At 42.0% G+C, this 18,847-nt stretch overlaps 1 protein-coding gene across 1 annotated transcript in view; it reads right to left on the reverse strand.

Annotated features, from left to right (window-relative positions):
* The window catches only part of cnnm1 (cyclin and CBS domain divalent metal cation transport mediator 1), a 111,111-nt gene that overhangs the window by 8,547 nt on the left and 83,717 nt on the right, over positions 1 to 18,847 (reverse strand). The window contains exons 8-9 of the mRNA XM_078223119.1: positions 11,642 to 11,740; positions 5,461 to 5,577 (exon numbers count right to left, since the gene is read on the reverse strand). Of these exons, the coding sequence (XP_078079245.1) occupies positions 5,461 to 5,577; positions 11,642 to 11,740 (216 nt within the window). The remainder of the gene's footprint in view (positions 1 to 5,460; positions 5,578 to 11,641; positions 11,741 to 18,847) is intronic.

An 18,847-nucleotide genomic window follows, 5' to 3' on the forward strand; every position in this document is an offset into this window, starting at 1 on the left:
AATAGTTCCAGGAACTTCAACGATACTGAAAGGTTGGAGAAACTGGAGCTGTTCTCCTTGGAGGAGAGATGAAGATGAGACTCGATGGACGTTGAGAATCATGAGCAGATAGGGAGGAACTGTTCTCACTGGATCAAGAACCAGAAGCACAGATTTAAGGCAATTGGCAAAAGAGGCAACAGCAATGGGGTGGGTGTTGGGGCGGAAGGGGGGGGGGGGGTGGATTTATGCAAAGAGTGGGTCTGGATTGCACTGCCTCATGTCTGGTGGAGGCAGATTCAATCGAGGCCTTCAAAAAGGAAGTGTACACTTGTCTGTAAAGAAAGGAAAATTGTAGGGCCACAGGGAAAAGGCAGGGGAGTAGGACTAGGCGAGTTCTGCAGAGGGCTGGTACAGACACGACAGGTCTATGCAATAACCATTCCACGATTCTAAAAAGCCCACCTGTGATATTGAAGCAATGTTCCCTTGTTGGAGCTGAATGAGACATTAAGTCCAGGTCCTGTCTGCCTGTGATTCACAGGGACACTAAATAATCCCGTTACATCCCTCGAAGTAAAGTAGGGGGTTCTCCCTAATTCATAGCCAAGCATTACTCTGTTAGTTAATATCACCACAAAATATCAATCGGCTATCCAACTAATGATTGTATGTGAGCCATTGCAGGCACAGACAGCTGCCTGTCTGACAAATAGCAACTGTCAGAAGTACTTGGGTGGATAGATATGCAGACCAATAAAGTCCATCTAGTTTGTCTTTTACTGCCCTGGTAGTTGTAAGATGTGATGATGGAGTTGTTGACTAATCGTAGCAATCAATCTCCATCAATTAGTCGATAATAGACCCAGACATGAAGCGAGATAAACCCCATTGCCAGAGAGCTATGTAAATGCCACCTGTTATTTGCTGCTCTCACCACATGTCTTTTCTCAAATTATCCATTTCCCAAAATGTGAGTGAAACACTTTCAGATGTGCTGGGATACATCAAATCAATTATTTAAATGAATTTGTTATAGAATTTACATTTATAAAGAACAGAAGCACATTGGATGGCATTGACAGAAATGAACGGCAGGAGGGAGTGATCACATTTAAAGACTTCGTGGCTTCTATGATTCATAGAAGCATAGAATCCCGACAATAATGAAGGAGGCCATTTGGCCCATCGAGTCTGTACTGACCACAATCCCACCCAGACCCTATTCCCGTAATCCCACATATTTACCTTGCTAATCCCCCTGACACTAGGGTCAATTTGCCATGGCCAATCTACCTAACCCGCACATCTTTGGACTGTGGGAGGAAACTGGAGCACCTGGAGGAAACCCATGCAGACACAGGGAGAATGTCTATGTGGAGTTTGCACAGTGACCCAAGACCGGAATTGAACCCGCGTCCTTGGCTCTGTGAGGCAGCAGTGCTAACCACTGTGCCGCCCACCAATACCAAACCTCATAGTATCTTTACTTGCTGAACCATAGGGACTTTGTTAAGTATTTTTACCCTTTTATGGGACAAAAAGGTATCTGTGCTGCACTTGCTTATCAAACCTGCCAAGTGATTATTCTAGTTATGAATTTATGTCACTTAAAGAAGTGGTGCAAACAGTGATTACTTTTTGGCCTGACAATTATCACCCTTTGCTGTTAAAATCAGGAACTCACTTCGTACCATTGCTCTGAATTTCAAGGATACGCGTGGACAATCTGGAGCCTGCTCCACATCAGTCTGCTTGTGGTTTCCGTCAGACGACAATATTTCTCTTGTACCAAAATCTCGTCAGTGCAGGAGAGAGGAAGTGCTGCGTTGCAAGAGGCCTTAGTGGCCTTTTGGAGAATTGCTGAACCAGCTGCCTGCCTGGTCATGTGAATCTAAAAGAGCCTATATGTTTTGAAGAGGAGGAGCAGGCGAACATTCATTGCTCAGCCAACACTGTTAAAAACCGATCAACTGATTCTTATTCTCACTGCCTTTTGTGGCATCCTGCTGTGCAAATTGCCTGCTGTTTGCCCAAAGAGTCATAGGGCGCAACTTTCCCGTCCTGCCCATCACGGGAATGTAGCGGGCGGGACATGGACTATGCAAAGGTCCGTTGACCTCGGGCAGGATTTTCCAGACTTGGGGCGAGCCCGGTTGGAAAATCCCACCCATAGAGTTTTACAATGCAAAAAGAGGCCCATCGCATTGGGGACAATCCCAAAAGTAGTTAATTGGCTCACAAGCACTTTGCAATATCCCGTGAAGGTGTTCGACAATTGTGTGTTTAATTTTGCTCATCTATTTTGTACGTTACTGTGGTGGGTTCCTCTCGTTCAGACCAGTACAAATTGGTTATTTGTTCTTGCTGCCACTGGGTTTGCTATAGAAGCCGAGCAATAACTGTGCGCTGGAAAAACAATCGACACACTGCAATTCACTCATCAAGAAATATACCTTGAACAGCAATCAGAGCAAAATAAATTTCAAAACCAAATTAAAAACATATTAACTATTTTCATGAGTTCATCAGTTTGGCAGGGAAGACAAAAAAAAACCCAGAAAAGAAGCAGATGGGGGATAAATGCATTCATACAACTCGAGTTGGATAGTTAACTTGCTTGCAGTCTGTGCAAATCAGGAACTCACAAACCAATGAAAGTCTGGAGAGAGTAATTACAAAAATATTCACTACAATTCTTTTCAGAATGCATCAAGTTTCTTGCTTCGATTGGGACTCTCTAATTCTATTTCTCTCCCCCCTCCGGCTAGTCCACTGCCAACACTAACTGGGAACAGCTACCAAGCTCCAGAGCAGCTTCATTCACTCATTTTAACCTTCAGACTCCCCTGGGAGCTGATCCAAAGTCTATGATCATTGCAATCTTTGCTGGCAGTATGTGTGTTCCCAGGGCTAGGAAGTCCTGGATTGGCCTGTAGATCAGCTTGTAATCGTGGCCCCCATCTAAATATCACTCGTGCTGTGCAGAATGCAACAATGCCACGGGAATGAACCAAAGTGAAGCAGCTTTGAAATGACAAAGCCATAGTGGGAACTAATTTCTTCAAATTATGGGAGTACTTTTAAACAGAAAAATGCTCTCTCTTTTGCTCGCAACAAGTTTCTGAAGGAAATTTCCAGCTCTAGGGCAAACACAAGTCATGGGTGGTCCCCTGACTCCCAACATCAGTAATCTATCAAGTTAGATTAACCCCTTTGTCAGCCTACCTAATAAGAATATGATTGGCCACACATGGTGCAGTACTACTGGAGGCAACAGTCACAAGTATCAGCTCTCGTTACCATTATATTGGCACTGATAATTTAACTTGTATTTGTTCTGGGCTTAAAGTTGAACTACAGTAAACTTGCAATTGGTAGTTATTCTGCCTTAGCTTCAACACAATCCCCACTATCAGGGCAGCATGGGACTGTGCACCAGTTCAAACCTGACACAAAATACTAATCTCACTCATACCATCAATGCAAAATACTGAGTTCATGGCATACCAGCCACTCCACTTTGTGGTGCACCATCCAGTAAATAGACACGAAAAAGAACATAGGAGGGGAAAGAGTAGGAGCCGAAAGAGAAAATAAATAGGGTGCAGGGGAAGCAGTTTAGTTTAAGCTTATTTATTAGTGTCACCAAGTAGGCTTACATTAACATTGCAATGAGGTTACCACACTGCAATGAGGTTACCACACTCCACCACCTGTTTGGGCACACAGAGGGAGAATTTAGCACAACCAATACACCTAACCAGCACGTCTTTCGGATTGTGGGAGGAAACCGGAGCACCCGGAGGAAACCCACGCAGACACAGGGAGAATGTGCAGACTCCGCACAGACAGTGACCCAAGGCTGGGACTCGAACCCAGGTCCCTGTGAGGCTATGTGCCACCATTTACGCACAAAAAAAATTTCATCATCCGAAAGTCATGAGAACACCATCAGAACTCGAGCTAAACTAGTGCAAAAGAATTTACTGAACCATCATCACCTGTGGCGACAAGGGAATTTTCACAGTAACTTCATTGCAGTGTTAATGCAAGTCTACTTGTGACGCTAATAAATAAACGTAAACTTATAGTCGGAAGGCAAGCACAGCACACACATTCAAAGATCAGAACAGTCTTGGAGGGGTTGTGCAGGGTGTCAAGCTGATTAGAAATGAACACAAGCAGTTAGCATCAGCTTAATAGAAGGTGACAGTATTTTAATTTGTCCCTTAAGATAATTACTCAACACCGACAAGGTTGCGATTGGTTTCAGTAACATGATAGGCAAAATTTGGCCTTAATTTACCCCTTGACATCACCATATCGAATTGTTTACTTTGCAAATAAATTTAGTAAATTCAAGGTTGCAAAATGAGTTACTATTCTTCTTAATTTACAAATAACAGGGAAACTATCCAAGCGAGAGTCTGAACATTCTCATGAAGATGGAAGAAATCGCAAACCTGTAATAATCATCTCAAACAAATGGTAACATTTAATCCAGGATTGAGGATTCACATTCAAATGGTGTATTCTTGAGTCTGGCTTCAGACCAAACAGGTTACAGAGATCAACCTCAACTGTTGCTCTCTGCTTGATGTAATTGTCACGGCTCATGACAAGAACACCCTAACTGAGGCAAGGATAAAGCTCTCAGGCCTGGCCACTCTGATCTAAGCAGGGTGCGGAGGTGGTTAAAGTAAAAGTTTATTTATTAGTGTCACAAGTAGGCTTACATTCACAGTGCAATGAAATTACTGTGAAAATCTCCTAGTTGCCACACTCCAGCGCCTGTTCGGGTACACTGAGGGAGAATTTAGCATGGCCAAAACATCTAACCAACACGTATTTCGGACTGTGGGAGGAAACCGGAGCACCCGGAGGAAACCCACGCAGACACGGGGAGAACGTGCGGGCTCCACACAGACAGTAACCCAAGCTGGGAATCGAACCCGAGTTCCTGGCGCTGAGAGGCAGCTGTGCTAACCACTGTGCTACCGAACTGGGATTGAGGGCAGGTGAGGAATGATTTGGGTTTGGGTGCTAAATTGACAGTGGTTCATTCAGGGAGCATGGAGTCAACTTGGGTCAGTCTTAATAAGCAAAGGCCTGAAGGGCAGGTCCAACTTGACCCTTGGTTAGGGGTAAGCTGGGGAAAGAGAAACAGCCCCGATTAGCAGCGAGAACAAATTCACACAATACTTTTCAATTTGAAAGAAGAATTGCAGATAATCCAGTTGAGCCAAGTGGCCTGTTCCTGTGCTGCTGTACACACAATGTAATAAGGTGCTAGGATAGATTGTTTTAGAAAAGGGTAATGAAGGATATGATGGAGTTTTGAGTCTAATGGCCTGTTTCTGCTCATTTTCTCTCTCCAGAATCCAGCTCAGAATCTCCACATACTGTAGCCATAATACGTGTATTGCATTTCAGAGGCAGGCCTTTTTTTCCTTCAATAACATGAACAGTTGCACTAACTTAGTTTCCTCAGGAGCTTTTTGCCAAGTGTCTCTTCTGAACTGCTAAGTGAGGTGCTGTTTTTCTGCTCTGGGTTGTTGACCTCAGGATCAATGTTTAAGCCGGTGTTTTCATCATCTGCAAATAAACAGAAAATTAACTCACAGGAATGCCGCTGAAAGGGTAAAGATCTCTGATGTAGTTAGTTGAAATCTTTAACTCATTAAAGAAAGGGCTTTGAAATGCTTTCGGTTTCTTGCCAGTTATTTCCACAGAGCCTTTCTCAAGTATCTTCCTTTCACTCCATCATTCTTTTACTTGTTTCTAGCACGCACTGTGCGCCAGTACAGGAAATAAACAGAAGAACTGCTCATGAGACACAGGATAAAAGAGCGTGAGGAGAGCAGCGGACACATGGGATAAAAGAGCACGAATATTTTACAAACTAAAAGGTTAAAAACCAGTTGAATTTTTTTTAAACACCAAAATAAAATAGGGATGAAGGGCCAGGTGGTGTGTTGTTCCTGCATGACGTGGGAGCTGGTGGACCCCAATGTGGTTCCTACTGAACACATCTGTAGTAAGTGTTGGTTGCTCGGGGAACTGCAGCTCAGAGCTGATGAGCTGGAGTCTGAACTTCGGATTCTGTGACACATCAGGGAGAGGGAGAATTACCAGGACGCTGTGCCTCAGGAGGCTGTCACACCCCTTAGATTAACTATCTTGAATTAGGGCAGGGACAGCAGGGTGTGACTGTGAGGCAGGTAGAGGGATCCAAGGGATAGCACTGCAGGAGCCTCAGCCCTTGTCCCTGTCCAACAGGTACGAGATTCTTGCTCATTGTGTGGATGAGAGGGGGGGCTGTAGGAAGGATGAGCAAACTGACCACGACATGGTGGATCAAGGAGCTATTCAAGTGGGAGAAGAAACGACAAATGTAGTTGGAGATAGTATAGTCAAGGAAATAGACACAGTTCTCTGTAGGCAGGATCTAGAGTTTCAAAGGCTGTGATCTAGAGTTTCAAAGGCTGTGTTGCCTGCCCGGTGCCAGGGTTCGTAACATCTGCTCTGGATTGGAGAGGAACTTGGGGAGGATCCAATGGTCGTGGTCCATGTAGGTACTAACATCATAGGTAGAACAAGCAAGTAGGTTCTGTGCAGGCAGTTTGAGGAGTTAGGCACTAAATTTAAAGAACAGAACCACCTAAGTTTATAATCTCTAGATTGTTACACGAGCCACGTGCAAATGGACAAAATGAAATGATTACGTGGCTCAGGGACTGGTGTGGGAGAAGTGGGTGTTGGTTCGTGGGACATTGGCATCAGGACTGGGGAAAGTGGGGGCTGTACCGTTGGGATGGCCTACATCTGAACCGTGCTGGGACCAGTGTTCTTATGGAGCATATAACTAACGAAGTAGAGAGGCCTTTAAACTAAAGAGTGGGGGTCAGGGTTCATTTGCTGAAAAATTAGGGAGTCAAAGTTAAAGGTAGGAGTGCAGGTTAATGATCAGTCTGAGTGTCAACAGAAAACTACAGGTAGGGACAGATCAAATGAACATTATATTACAGCTAGAACTCATACAAGAGCCCTAACTAGGAGGGAGAGGTTTAACAAATCATGGACATATGAGGGAGGGGTGGCACAGTATTGTGAGAGGGAACTTGACTGTCAGTGTGACAGACTGGGGCAGGAAATGTAAACAAAAACATGCATCAAATAGCAAATTCAGAGTTGCAAACAACCGTAAACAATCAAAACTAAATGTTTTTTTAAAAACCTGAATGCACGAAGCATTTGCAACAAGATAGATGAGTTGATAACACAGATTGCAACACGAGTATGATGTATTAGCTATTACAGAAACGTGGTTGCAAGGTGACCAGGACTGGGTGCTCAACATTCCAGGGTATACAATGTTCCAAAAGAACAGACCAAAGTGGAAGGGAGGTGGGGTACCATTGTTAATCAAGGAAGGTTTCAAACAGTGCTGAGTTGTGATATAAAGGCAGTAGATAGTGATGTAGAATTGGTTTGGGTTAAAATGATGAAAAGCAGGGGAAGGAAGACAAAGGTTGGAGTAGTCCACAGATCCCCAAAATGTGACCTCTCAAAGTCAGAGCACAAATGGGGAAATATTAAGGGCATATTTAAAGGGAACTGCAATTATCATGGGAGATTTTAATCTGCATATTGATTGGACAAACCAAACCAGCAACGGTAGCATAGAAGAAGAATTTGTGGAGTGCATCGGGGATTGCTTTTTAGAGCAGTACGTTGTGGAATATACCGGGGAATGGGCTATTTTAGATTTGGTTTGTTGTAATGAAGGAGGATTAATGAGGGATCTTGTGGTTAAAGATCCCCTAGGGGTAACGACGGAATATGATAGAATCCCAGATACAGTTTGAGGGTGAATGCCATTGGTCCACAACCAGTGTCTTCAACTTAAATAAGGGCAATTACAATGATATGAGGGAGAAGTTGTGCAAGGTGAACTGGGTAAATAGACTAAGATACAGATCAGTAGATGAGCAGTGGCAGATATTCAAACAGCTGGTCCAAAATGCTCTGCAGGAATTTATCCCAATCAAAAAGAGGGATTCTACAAGAAAAAGGCAAAATCCATGGTTAACAAAGGAGGTCATGGATAATGTTAAATTGAAAAGCAGGATATACAAAGTGGCAATGGATAGTGGTAGACCAGAGGACTGGGAAATTTTAAGGATCCAGCAGCAAAAACTATAAAGCTCGTAAGAAGGGAGAAAATGAATTTTGAGAGAAAACTTGCAGCATCAAAACAAACAGGATGAGTTTCTATGGATATAAATAGGAAGTGGGAGGCTAAGATAAATGTGGAACCTCTACTGAACATGAATTGATAACAATGAAATGGGAGATACATAGAAACCCTACAGTACAGAAAGAGGCCATTCGGCCCATCGAGTCTGCACCGACCACAATCCCACCCAGGCCCTAACCCCATATCCTTACATATTTACCCACTAATCCCTCTAACCTACGCATTTCAGGACACTAAGGGCAATTTTTAGCACGGCCAATCAACCGAACCCGCACATTTTTGGACTATGCTTGGAGATATGTTATAAAAAATTTTTTGCCTTAGTCTTCACTGTGGAAGACATTGCAATTATCCCTAAGATAGCAGATGGGCTGATTTCAAATAACATGGTAGAACTTACAAAAATCCAAGCCATTAGAGTATTAGAGAAACTCAAGGGGCTAAAGGTAGACAAGTTGCCAGGACCTGATGAAATGCACGCTAGGGTTTTAATGGAGGTGGCTGCAGAGATAGTCGCAAGTCACAGGTGTAAGTTGAGAGGCGGTAGATTTAAAACTAAGATAAGGATAAACGACTTTTCGCACAGGGTGATGAATTTGTGGAACTCACTGCCCTATAGAGCTGTGGAGTCTGAATCATTGAATGGTTTCAAGAGGGAGATAAACATATTTCTAATTTAAAAAAAGGGAAGGAGGGATATGGGGAACAGCTGGGGAGGTGGATTTGAGACCAGGAAGAGATTAGCCATGATCAGATTGAATGGCAGAGCAGGCTCAAAGGGCTGAATTTGCCAACTTCTGCTCTTAATTCCTGTGTTCCTATGACCCATTGATTTAAATTTTTTGTAACTCGCTAAATTCCAGGAGGGTACCAAAAGAATGGAAAATAGCCAATGTGATCACCTTGTTCAAAAAGGGTGAAAGGCAGAAGGCAGGGAACTATAGGCCAGTTAGTTTAACATCTATTATTGGCAAGATTCTGACGTCAATCATAGAGGAAATGGCTAACCATTTAAAAAAGCTGAATATAATCAAACCTAGTCAAAAGGTTTTATGACGGGTGAATCAGGTTTGACAAATTTGCTTGAGATTTTTGAGGATTTAACAGGGAAATGAGATAGAGGGGAACCTGTAGATGTAGTGTATTTAGATTTCCAAAAGACATTTGACAAGACGCCGGATACAAGGTTGGTTCATAAAGTAAAAGCCCATGGAACTGGAGGGAGTGTGTGTTAGCATGGATTGAAAACTAGCTGTCACATCGAAAGCAGAGTTGGAATAAATGGGTCCTTTTCAGAGTGGAAGGATGTAACTGGTGCAGTACTACAGTTCTTGGACCACAACTGTTCACTTTTTACATTAATGACCTGGAGGAAGGAACAGAATGTAAGGTTTCCAAGTTTGCTGATGATACAAAGATAGGTGGAAGGGCACGTTGTGATGAGGATACTGTGATTCTGCAATGGGAAATAGATAGACAGGGTGACTGGGAGAAAACCTGGCAAATGGAATTTAATATGGGGAAGTGAGAGGTCATGCACTTCGGAAGGAGGAATCAAAAAGCAGATTATCTAAATGGAGAGAGACTGCAGGTGAGTGAAGTACAGAGGGATCTAGGTGTTCTAAATGCATGAATCACCAAAAGCTAGCAGGCAGGGCCAACAAGTGGTTAAGGTGGTAAACAGCAGTTTGGCCTTTATTGCAAATGGGTTAGAGTTTAAAAATAGGGAGGTTTTGTTGCAATTGTACAGGGTGTTGCCGTGGCCTCACTGTGTACAGTTTTGGTCCCCTTGTCTTAAAAAGGATATAGTAACTTTGGAGGCAGTCTCAAGGAGATTCAGCAGACTAATTCCTGGGATGAAAGACCTAATAGTCTGGGTCTATATTTCTTGGAGTTTAGAAGACTGAGGGGTGACCTTATTCAAACATACAAGATCCTGAGGGGGCCTGACAGTTTGGATGGTGATAAAGGCAAAATACTGCGGATGCTGGAATCTGAAACAAAAACAGAAAATGCTGGAAAATCTCAGCAGGTCTGACAGCATCTGTGGAGAAAACAGAGCCAACGTTGAGTCTGGATGACCCTTCGTCAGAGTGGATGGGTAGATGGTGAGATGTTTTCACTAGTGGGAGAGTCTCGAACAAGGGGACATAGCTACAAGATAAAGGGCCAATCATTTAAAACTGAGGTGCGTAGAAATTTCTTCTCACAGAGGGTGGTGAATCTCTGGACTTCTCTGCTCCAAAGAGTGGTGGAGGCTGGATCATTAGAAGTATTTAAAGTGGAGGTGGATAAAGACTTGATAGATCGTGGAATAGAAAAGGAGTTGAGGCTGGCATAGATCAGCCATGATCATACTGAATGACAGGGCAGGATTGAAGAATCTGGTGGCCTAATCCTATTTCTGTTTCTTGTGTTCTTGTGATGCCAATGGGGGTCTTGAGTTTATGGTTAAAGGATACGAGAGAGTGCAGTGCCACTGGATGACATCAGCAATCTTCTAAAGCAAACCTCCCCAGCCCCACCCACTTTTCTCCACTGGGTTCTCATTTGAACCACCACTTCAGAGGATGCTGGCAGACTACTGATCCCCTCCCCAAGAAACCTTCTCTTCATGCAACACAGATTTGGCAGATTACTGACTGTGGACTGGGAGGGAGTCATAGCTGAATCCAGTTCTGCTCTCACCTGATAATACACTTTCTCTCGCGGGCCACTGAAGGTGATAAAGAGTGGGGACCCCTGATTAAATCCACACCCTTACAACCAAGGACCCTGGCCCCAATTATTGTGCTCCTACTCTTCTCCCAGTTGGTTTGAATGAATGCAACACACATCAGTATTTAAAGCCCAAGTACTTTTTCAGTCACATATAAATATTTACCCACTAAGCCATCAGGGAAGCTTTCACTCAGCAATTTAGTTTCTCCTCTAGCTGATGCTGCGTTACCTTTGTGGATGTTTCCTCTGAGATTTGGTCTCTGTGGGATTAGGCATCCACATGATTCATGGTTATCTGAAGCTAGGATGGGAATAATCTTGACACTCCCACCCCTTGGCTCTCCCCAACCCCTTTAATATCTGCGTCTCCAGTACCCTGCAGTTGTTTGGAGTGAGACGCCCCCCAAAACATAATAAAACCTACCCCAGGTCGACATATGATATCATAATCCCTGATTTATTAGGAAACACAACGGTGAAAGGTTGATTATGAGTAGAAATTCCAGAGGTCCATGAGGCATACTCAAGCTACTCATTGCCCCATGAACCTTGTTTCCTATTTTGCTGGTTCATAAGCACCAGACTGCAGAGTTTAGCGCTTTCTCTCTCAAACTGGTTTGAAGGTTTATACTTTGTTTGCATTAGTTGAGAGATATTTATTGTTAAAGAAACACTTACGTAGTTTAATCTTGGATCCAGTCATATCCGAGTTATTTATTGCATCTACTCCCAAGAAAAATAGATCACTTGGGCTTTTCACTCCATCTGACTTGCTGCCTATAAGTGAGACATAAAGCTGAGCAACTGAAAAATACTTCATTTCAATGTTTTTCTTAAAAAACAGGCAGCTATGAAAAGAAAATGCACAGTTTTTATTGTGGAAGGTACAACACATTCAGACAACATAAAATTGGATTCCATTGCAAGACCACACGAGTTAAATGCAATTAAGAAAGACACAACAAAGACAGCTTACCATATAGAACACCGAATGCAAAAGGTTAATTGCTCAAACGCCAGCCAAAAGTTGTTGGATTGTACTCTGTTGGATTAATATTGTGTTCATTTATTCTCACCATTAAACGTTCTCTTAACAACAAACTGCTGGCCATCTATTGTAAGCTTTTGTAACCGACAGAAGTAATGGAACAACGTCATAAAGCTATGAAATTAATTTACGATCTAAAGAGAATGAAACTTCTGCCATCAGCTGAAATGTGGTCCTCTTCTTAAACCCTCTGCCTACCGCCACTTTAGTGGCAAAACTATTCAAACTCTATCACTATTATCACCATGATTGGCTGGCAGGCTTTTCCATGCTACGTTCAGGGGAGGAGGGAGAAGCAGGAGGACAATGAAAAGAACAATGTAAAGATCTACCTGGGTCCATACCCTGGACAAATTCCCTCACTTTAACTGTTTGTTAAAGTCCATATTATTATTCAGCCCATTCTTTGTGATCTACCCTCAAAATTGCAACATTGTAAGGAGGGACCACAGTATTCATATTCAGTAGATGGGTCCTTAGAGCAGTCTCTCCCTTCTTCAGCTGGACAACCATGAAAAGTGGGATTATGTAAAATCCCTACTTCTGTCAGCATCTCGCTGATGGACAAGCAATGAATGAAGATGCATGAGAAATGAAATCTACAAGGGATGGCTATAAAATAGCTCAGGATGGTATTATGAATGTCACTGCACTATAGTAACACTATTTAACCTGTGTACCGTGGAATATGTTTACGAGGACAGAAAATGTGACCTGTCCAATTTTATTCATCAGGGAACTGAATGATCCAACAATCTTATCATCCACTGATTACTAAAAAAATTAATTGCAGCCATCATTTAACCTGTTAGGAGCAGTGGAATGTTGTCGACAATGGTTAACACTGCTGCCTCACAGCGCCAGGGACCCGGTTTAATTCCAGCCTCGGGTGACTGTGTGGAGTGTGCACGTTCTCCCCGTGTCTGCATGAGTTTCCTCCGGGTGCTCCACTTTCCTCCCACAGTCCAAAGACGTGCAGGTTAATTGCAGGGGAATTAGCAGGGTAAATATGTGGGTCACGGAGATAGGGCTTGGTTGGAATTGTGGTCGGTGCAGACTCGATGGGCCAAATGGCCTCCTTCTGCACTGTCGGGATTCTATGAATCTAGATCCACTAAATCACTTCCTCCAACTCCTGCACATTCATTGAATGTCTTAATTGTACTTCATCCTAGCTACATTCCTCAAAAGGTAGTGGAAGAAGCTCATTGAAAGACAAAGTTAGATAGATTCTTGATTAATAAGGGCTGAAAGGTTCTCGGTTGGGGGTGGGGGTAGGGGGGGATGCAAATGTGGATTTGAGGTTGCAATCAGATCAGCTGTGATTTTGTTGAATGGAGGAGCAGACTTGAGAGGCCGAGTAGCCTACTCCTGCTCCTTATTCGTATGTTTGCATGGGTTTCCACGGGTTTCCACTTTGGTGACATTGTGCTTAACAAATTGTGTTTTTAAAAAATGATCCAAACTGCAGAACTTGGAAGTCAATGGCAACTTTTCATAACACAATCCAACATGTCACCATAACTTAAAACAGCACAAATTCGAAGAAGAAAATCAATTACTTTTACTGGCCCGGAGCTCATTGAGTGCTTTTGGAGGACAGTAGGATAGGTGCAAGTAGGTGAAGGGAAGGTAAAATGATATTGCTTTAAACATCTCAGTTATTTTTTTACAAGATATCATTAACTGCTACAATGTGAATAATTTAACTGTGTCCACTGTTAAAACACAATTTAAAAGTATTCATTGGAACTCAATATTTTGTAGTGTACCTGTCTTGGGAAGCACACTATGTCAGAAACAAATGGCATTGGGTGGGGGGGGGGGGGGGGGGGGGGTGGATTGTCCTACTGCATTTCAACAGTTGTTTCAGATGTACTGTGCGAACCACAAGTAGAAAATAACACCAACAAAACAGATGCAACAAAAAAGCATGCAGGAATCTGGAGAATGAGAAACAGCAGCAGAAGGTTCTGGTCTAATGCTTTGTAAACACGTACTTGGACAAAACAGACATGCGGTTTATTCCATTTATCTGTCTAAAATATCAAGCATTTTTTCACTGACCAAACTAGTGATTTAAAGCACCGGTGATGGCTGATTTGTACCTGGTGTATCATTGCTAACAATCACCTGGTGATGTCTGGTTTGTACCTGGTATATCATTGCTAACAATCACCACAACCACTCACTCATGAGTTCTGTAAATTGGATCATGTAAGAAAGTGAATGGTTACAATTTCCTGGATAAAGTAGCAGCATTAAAAAGATGGGGCTGGTGGACAGTGTTGGCATAAAATTTGCGTGAAACATAAATCTGAAGGTCAAGAATACAGTAACAGGTCTTGTGTTCCAATAAAAAGCAAATACAAAGACAGTTTTCAATGAAAACAGCAACATTATTTCTTAATGGTTCAGTCAGTGACTATACAACTTGATGATTTAATGGTCTGCACACATTGAAGGAGCCCCAGTGTCAATCACTTGCTTGTGCTGGTTCAGCTGATGAATACCAGTGTCATTGTAGGGATGTTACAACTAGACTCAGTCCAAGTAGACAACAAGGTTTGTGGGTATGCTGGGGATAAGCAGAAACACAGCCAGGTTTCCCATGTCTGTTCGATAGCCAGTAACCACTGCTAGAAAGTACATACATTCGCACATTATGTTGAGACAGTATTGGGCTCAGCAATAATACCCACCTCTGCACCACTGTTTAATAGCAGCTACTGTTACTATCTAACTGACATATGAAGAATGGCCAGTTTGGGGAGGCACTGATGCGCTGTCAGCATCCATACAACCAAGTACCCAGTCACTACTTTCAGGAAAGAACATGGGAAAATTAGGAGTTGGAGGGAAATAAAAGTAAAATATTGAACATCTACACTTAATATCGTTGCTCTAATTCTTGGTATAAAGGTGGTCTCGGACTACATGCTGAGGGGTGCACTAAAGTTTGGGGCAGTTGCCGCCGCAGAGGTGCAATGAGGAAAGGTTGCTGTCTAAGGCCTTTCAGCTGGAAATTGTATAGAACCCCTTGGGCTGTATGAGTCATACTGAATGTACACAGTAAATGTTGCATGTACCATAATTATATTGAAGCACCTCAGTGTGCAACATGACTTAGGTAGAAAATCTGAATGCCACGGCATTTTGTGATGGCTGTTTTGAATGTTCTATAATGTTAATTTTAGATATTTTATGACTAAAGTATATTTTTGCAAAATTAAATTCTTGGTATAAAGAGGTTAAATGCGCAAGACAGACAGACAAATATGTGCAATTAAATACTGGAGTAGGAAAGATTTATGATTAATTGGTTTGAAAATATCACTGGAAGGAATATATATTTTAAAAATGTTGACAACAATAAAAGGGAAAAGCATAGCAATCTAAAAACAAGCTGCAAATAAAATTGGCAGGCTTAGTGACAACATTCACAATGCACAAATCATGCAATTAAAGTTTATCTAAATATACTTGAAACTAAACACACAAAATAATGAACAACTGCAAACAAGTGTTGAAAATGCTGTAATCTGCAGTTTTATTCCAAGTCAGTAGCACTGTGCATCCAAATACTGCTTGAAAATCTCAACATCATCAGATATTGTTTTGCTTGCAAGGAAAAATCCCTCCAGATAAACCTTGGTGGCACGGTAGCACAGTGGTTAACACTGCTGCTTCACAGCTCCAGGGACCTGGGTCCAATTCCCGGCTTGGGTCACTGTCTGTGTGGAGTTTACACATTCTGCTCATGTCTGCGTGGGTTTCCTCCGGGTGCTCCGGTTTCCTCCCACAGTCCAAAGATGTGTGGGTTAGGTTGATTGGCCATGCTAAAATTGCCTCTTAGAGGCATAGGTTAGAGGGATTAGCGGGTAAATGTGGAGGGATATGGGGATAGGGCCTGGGTGGGATTGTGGTCGGTGCAGATTCGATGGGCCAGATGGCCTCTTTCTGCACTGTACGGTTTCTATGATTCTAAGTAGTGGTTGGATTTAATATGGACAAAGACAAACGGATGGAAGCATCGCAAGATATCACCCCAGGGTAGTTATAGGAGGATTCTCCTGGTAAAAGTGACTCCCTACATTTTTTTTTCCATCGAACTGTTCAGCACGGTTCATCTGCAGTCATTAATATTGGCAGACAGGAGAGGACAACCTCAGTGAAGTTTGTTAATATATGTTTTTTATTATTTGAGCCAGAAATGTTTAAATGATCTAGTATTTCAAATTAAGCAACTGGAGTAAAACAGTGCCAGGGACATTTTTTCTCGGTTCACGTCCAATTTGAATTATTCGACAATTCAAGTTGAAATTCAATTTGAAATCAAGAGTAGATTGTATCGTTAATTTTTCACCTTTCAATGAGTAAATGGTCCCTTTGTTGGCTTGCAGCACATATACTAAACAAACGTTTTGGGAAAACAAATCCTCGGCACATTGCTTTAATCATCTTAGAAGCCACCATTTATGAAGCTTGCCATTTTATAATTAATTTAGACCAGAAAATGGCAATGCCTTTGGAGAAATCTATATCCCCCTCACTCCCCCAAAAACACTTTCATTCCAAAATGAAAATATTTTACAGTATTCAGTTCTTCAGATCATTTTTGAAAAAGCTGCAGTACTTCAAAGTATCAAATTCTGGTTAAATTGAGATGTGTCCTTTGATGCCTGCGCTGAATTACCGCTGACCCACCCACAATCATTTTACTAAATGTGAACATTAGAATACTATGCTACCCCCACTACTTAAAGTTTAACTCTTTTAAAAAGTACCAGCTTTTATATGTTGCCAGTTCATGTCACCATGGAATGTTCCTGGCATCATTGGAGCCTCCCTTTTCATTCCAGCTTTATGTAACATTATTCTCAAAGTGTAATAATCATGAATATGGGAAACCCTGATGAAGCAGTGATAAATGTAAGCAAAGGCATATCCGAACTAGATTGCCAGTAATTTCATAACGTGTAGCCACCACTACCCAGAAACTGGTCACTAAAGACCATACCAAACACAATAGAAAGGGATAGAGTTCAAGGATTGGGGAGTCTTGGTTTTTGAATTCTTTTTATTTGGGTGTTTAGAAGTTCCACAGGACATCCCAAAACATATTTCCTTCACTGTTCCTCCATTAACGCCCATGACTATTTCCGTTCTTTCCCATGATCTACACTTTCAAAATTCCTTTCAATTGTAAGACCTTTTGTTGTAGTCCATCTTTTCTCCCTTTGTTTCAAACCCCAAAATCTCTGGTTTCATTCACTTCCCAGGTGTCTTCACCAGCTCAGTTGAATCCTGAAGGTAAAACTGGCCCTATCCCTGACAGATACCTCATGCGAAACCCTTTCATAGAATTGTGCAGCACAATAGGAGGCCATTCAACCCATTGCATCTTTGGTGATTCTTTGAAGGAGCAATCCAATTCTACCTACTACCCTTCTGGATTTTCAAGTATCTATTCCTTTTTGGAAGTTACTACTGAATCTTTTTGCATCACTCTTTCAGGCAATGTATTTCGGATCATGAAGATTTGATGCTGAAAATTTTTTCTCATGTCCCCTCCACTTCTTTTGCCAATTTTATCTAATTGGTGTCTTCTGGCGAATGATCCAACCTGCAAATGGAAATCTCCTTATTTACTCGGTCAAAACTTTGAACACTTTTAACGAAACTCCCCTTGACCTTCTCTGCTCCAAGAAACACAACTGCAGCTTCCCCCAGTATCTCCATTTTATTCCTCATACCATTCTGGTAAATCTCCTCTGCATTCACCCCTAGGCCTTTTTACATGTGCTCCCTACATTGAAATCTCTCCCTTCTTTACCTCTTGGGTACCGACGAGCAGCAATTTATTAAAAAGAATATGCTCAATTAAATAAGTATATTAAGTTCACTTGCAAGATCCTAACATATAAAACATTGTCCCAGAATGTGCTGAAGCAGGACATGTGCAACATGTCCTTTCAGCTAGAAAATTGTGCTGAAAATTGCTGGAAATGAGAGGTGATAATGCAATGGAATATCTTGAAGGAATGTGACCAACTGTCTATCTTCTCAACCAATGCTATTTAAGGACCGAAAAGGAGAGAGGAATGATGGAGAAGGGAAAAAAAAGTGAATTTGAGTGAAATCAATGAAAGAAAAACAGAGGAAGAGAAAGAGGTGATTAAAAAATAAGAAAAAAAATTTAAACATTCCTAACATTAAACTCCCCAGTTTCAACTCTTTCTGGGTCAGAGTAATTGATTGGCATTGCAAGAACATAAATTTCATCATTAAAGGAATGATACATTGTTAATTACACATCTGGACTCTGGGAGGCAAATTTGCTTGATAATTAATTAATGATATACAGATGCAACAATTTTTGAAAATCACAGAAAAGTTGAGGGCAAGCTGCTATTTTTGCAAGGCTAATGGCTGCATTAAGCAATTTGTGCGAATTTGCAACTCTTGGGGTACTTCCACCTTGCCACAATTTGCTGGCCATTTACACATTCAATAGCAGGATATGCATTAAACTCAACATTATTTCGCCAGCAAATTTAGGGCCATTCTCCCCCTTCTCTTATTCCCACTCTCATTTTGAAAATGCTCAATTTCTCTTTAGACTTTCTTGGGCCACAGACTGCTTCTGTGTTTGGGAGAGAGTTCCCAGGCAACTCACCTTCTGCACTCTCCACAATTACCACTTCTCAAATCACACCTCCTTTTGTCATCGCATTGACGGAGGTTGGAAACTTGAACAAGAAAATATAAATGGGCTGTTGCCCAATAGTCCAGTGTTCTAACACTGTCATCATATCAAACCATCCACAATATCC

Source organism: Mustelus asterias, chromosome 11 (assembly GCF_964213995.1).
Source record: "Mustelus asterias chromosome 11, sMusAst1.hap1.1, whole genome shotgun sequence".
NCBI classification, from domain to species: Eukaryota; Metazoa; Chordata; class Chondrichthyes; order Carcharhiniformes; family Triakidae; genus Mustelus; species Mustelus asterias.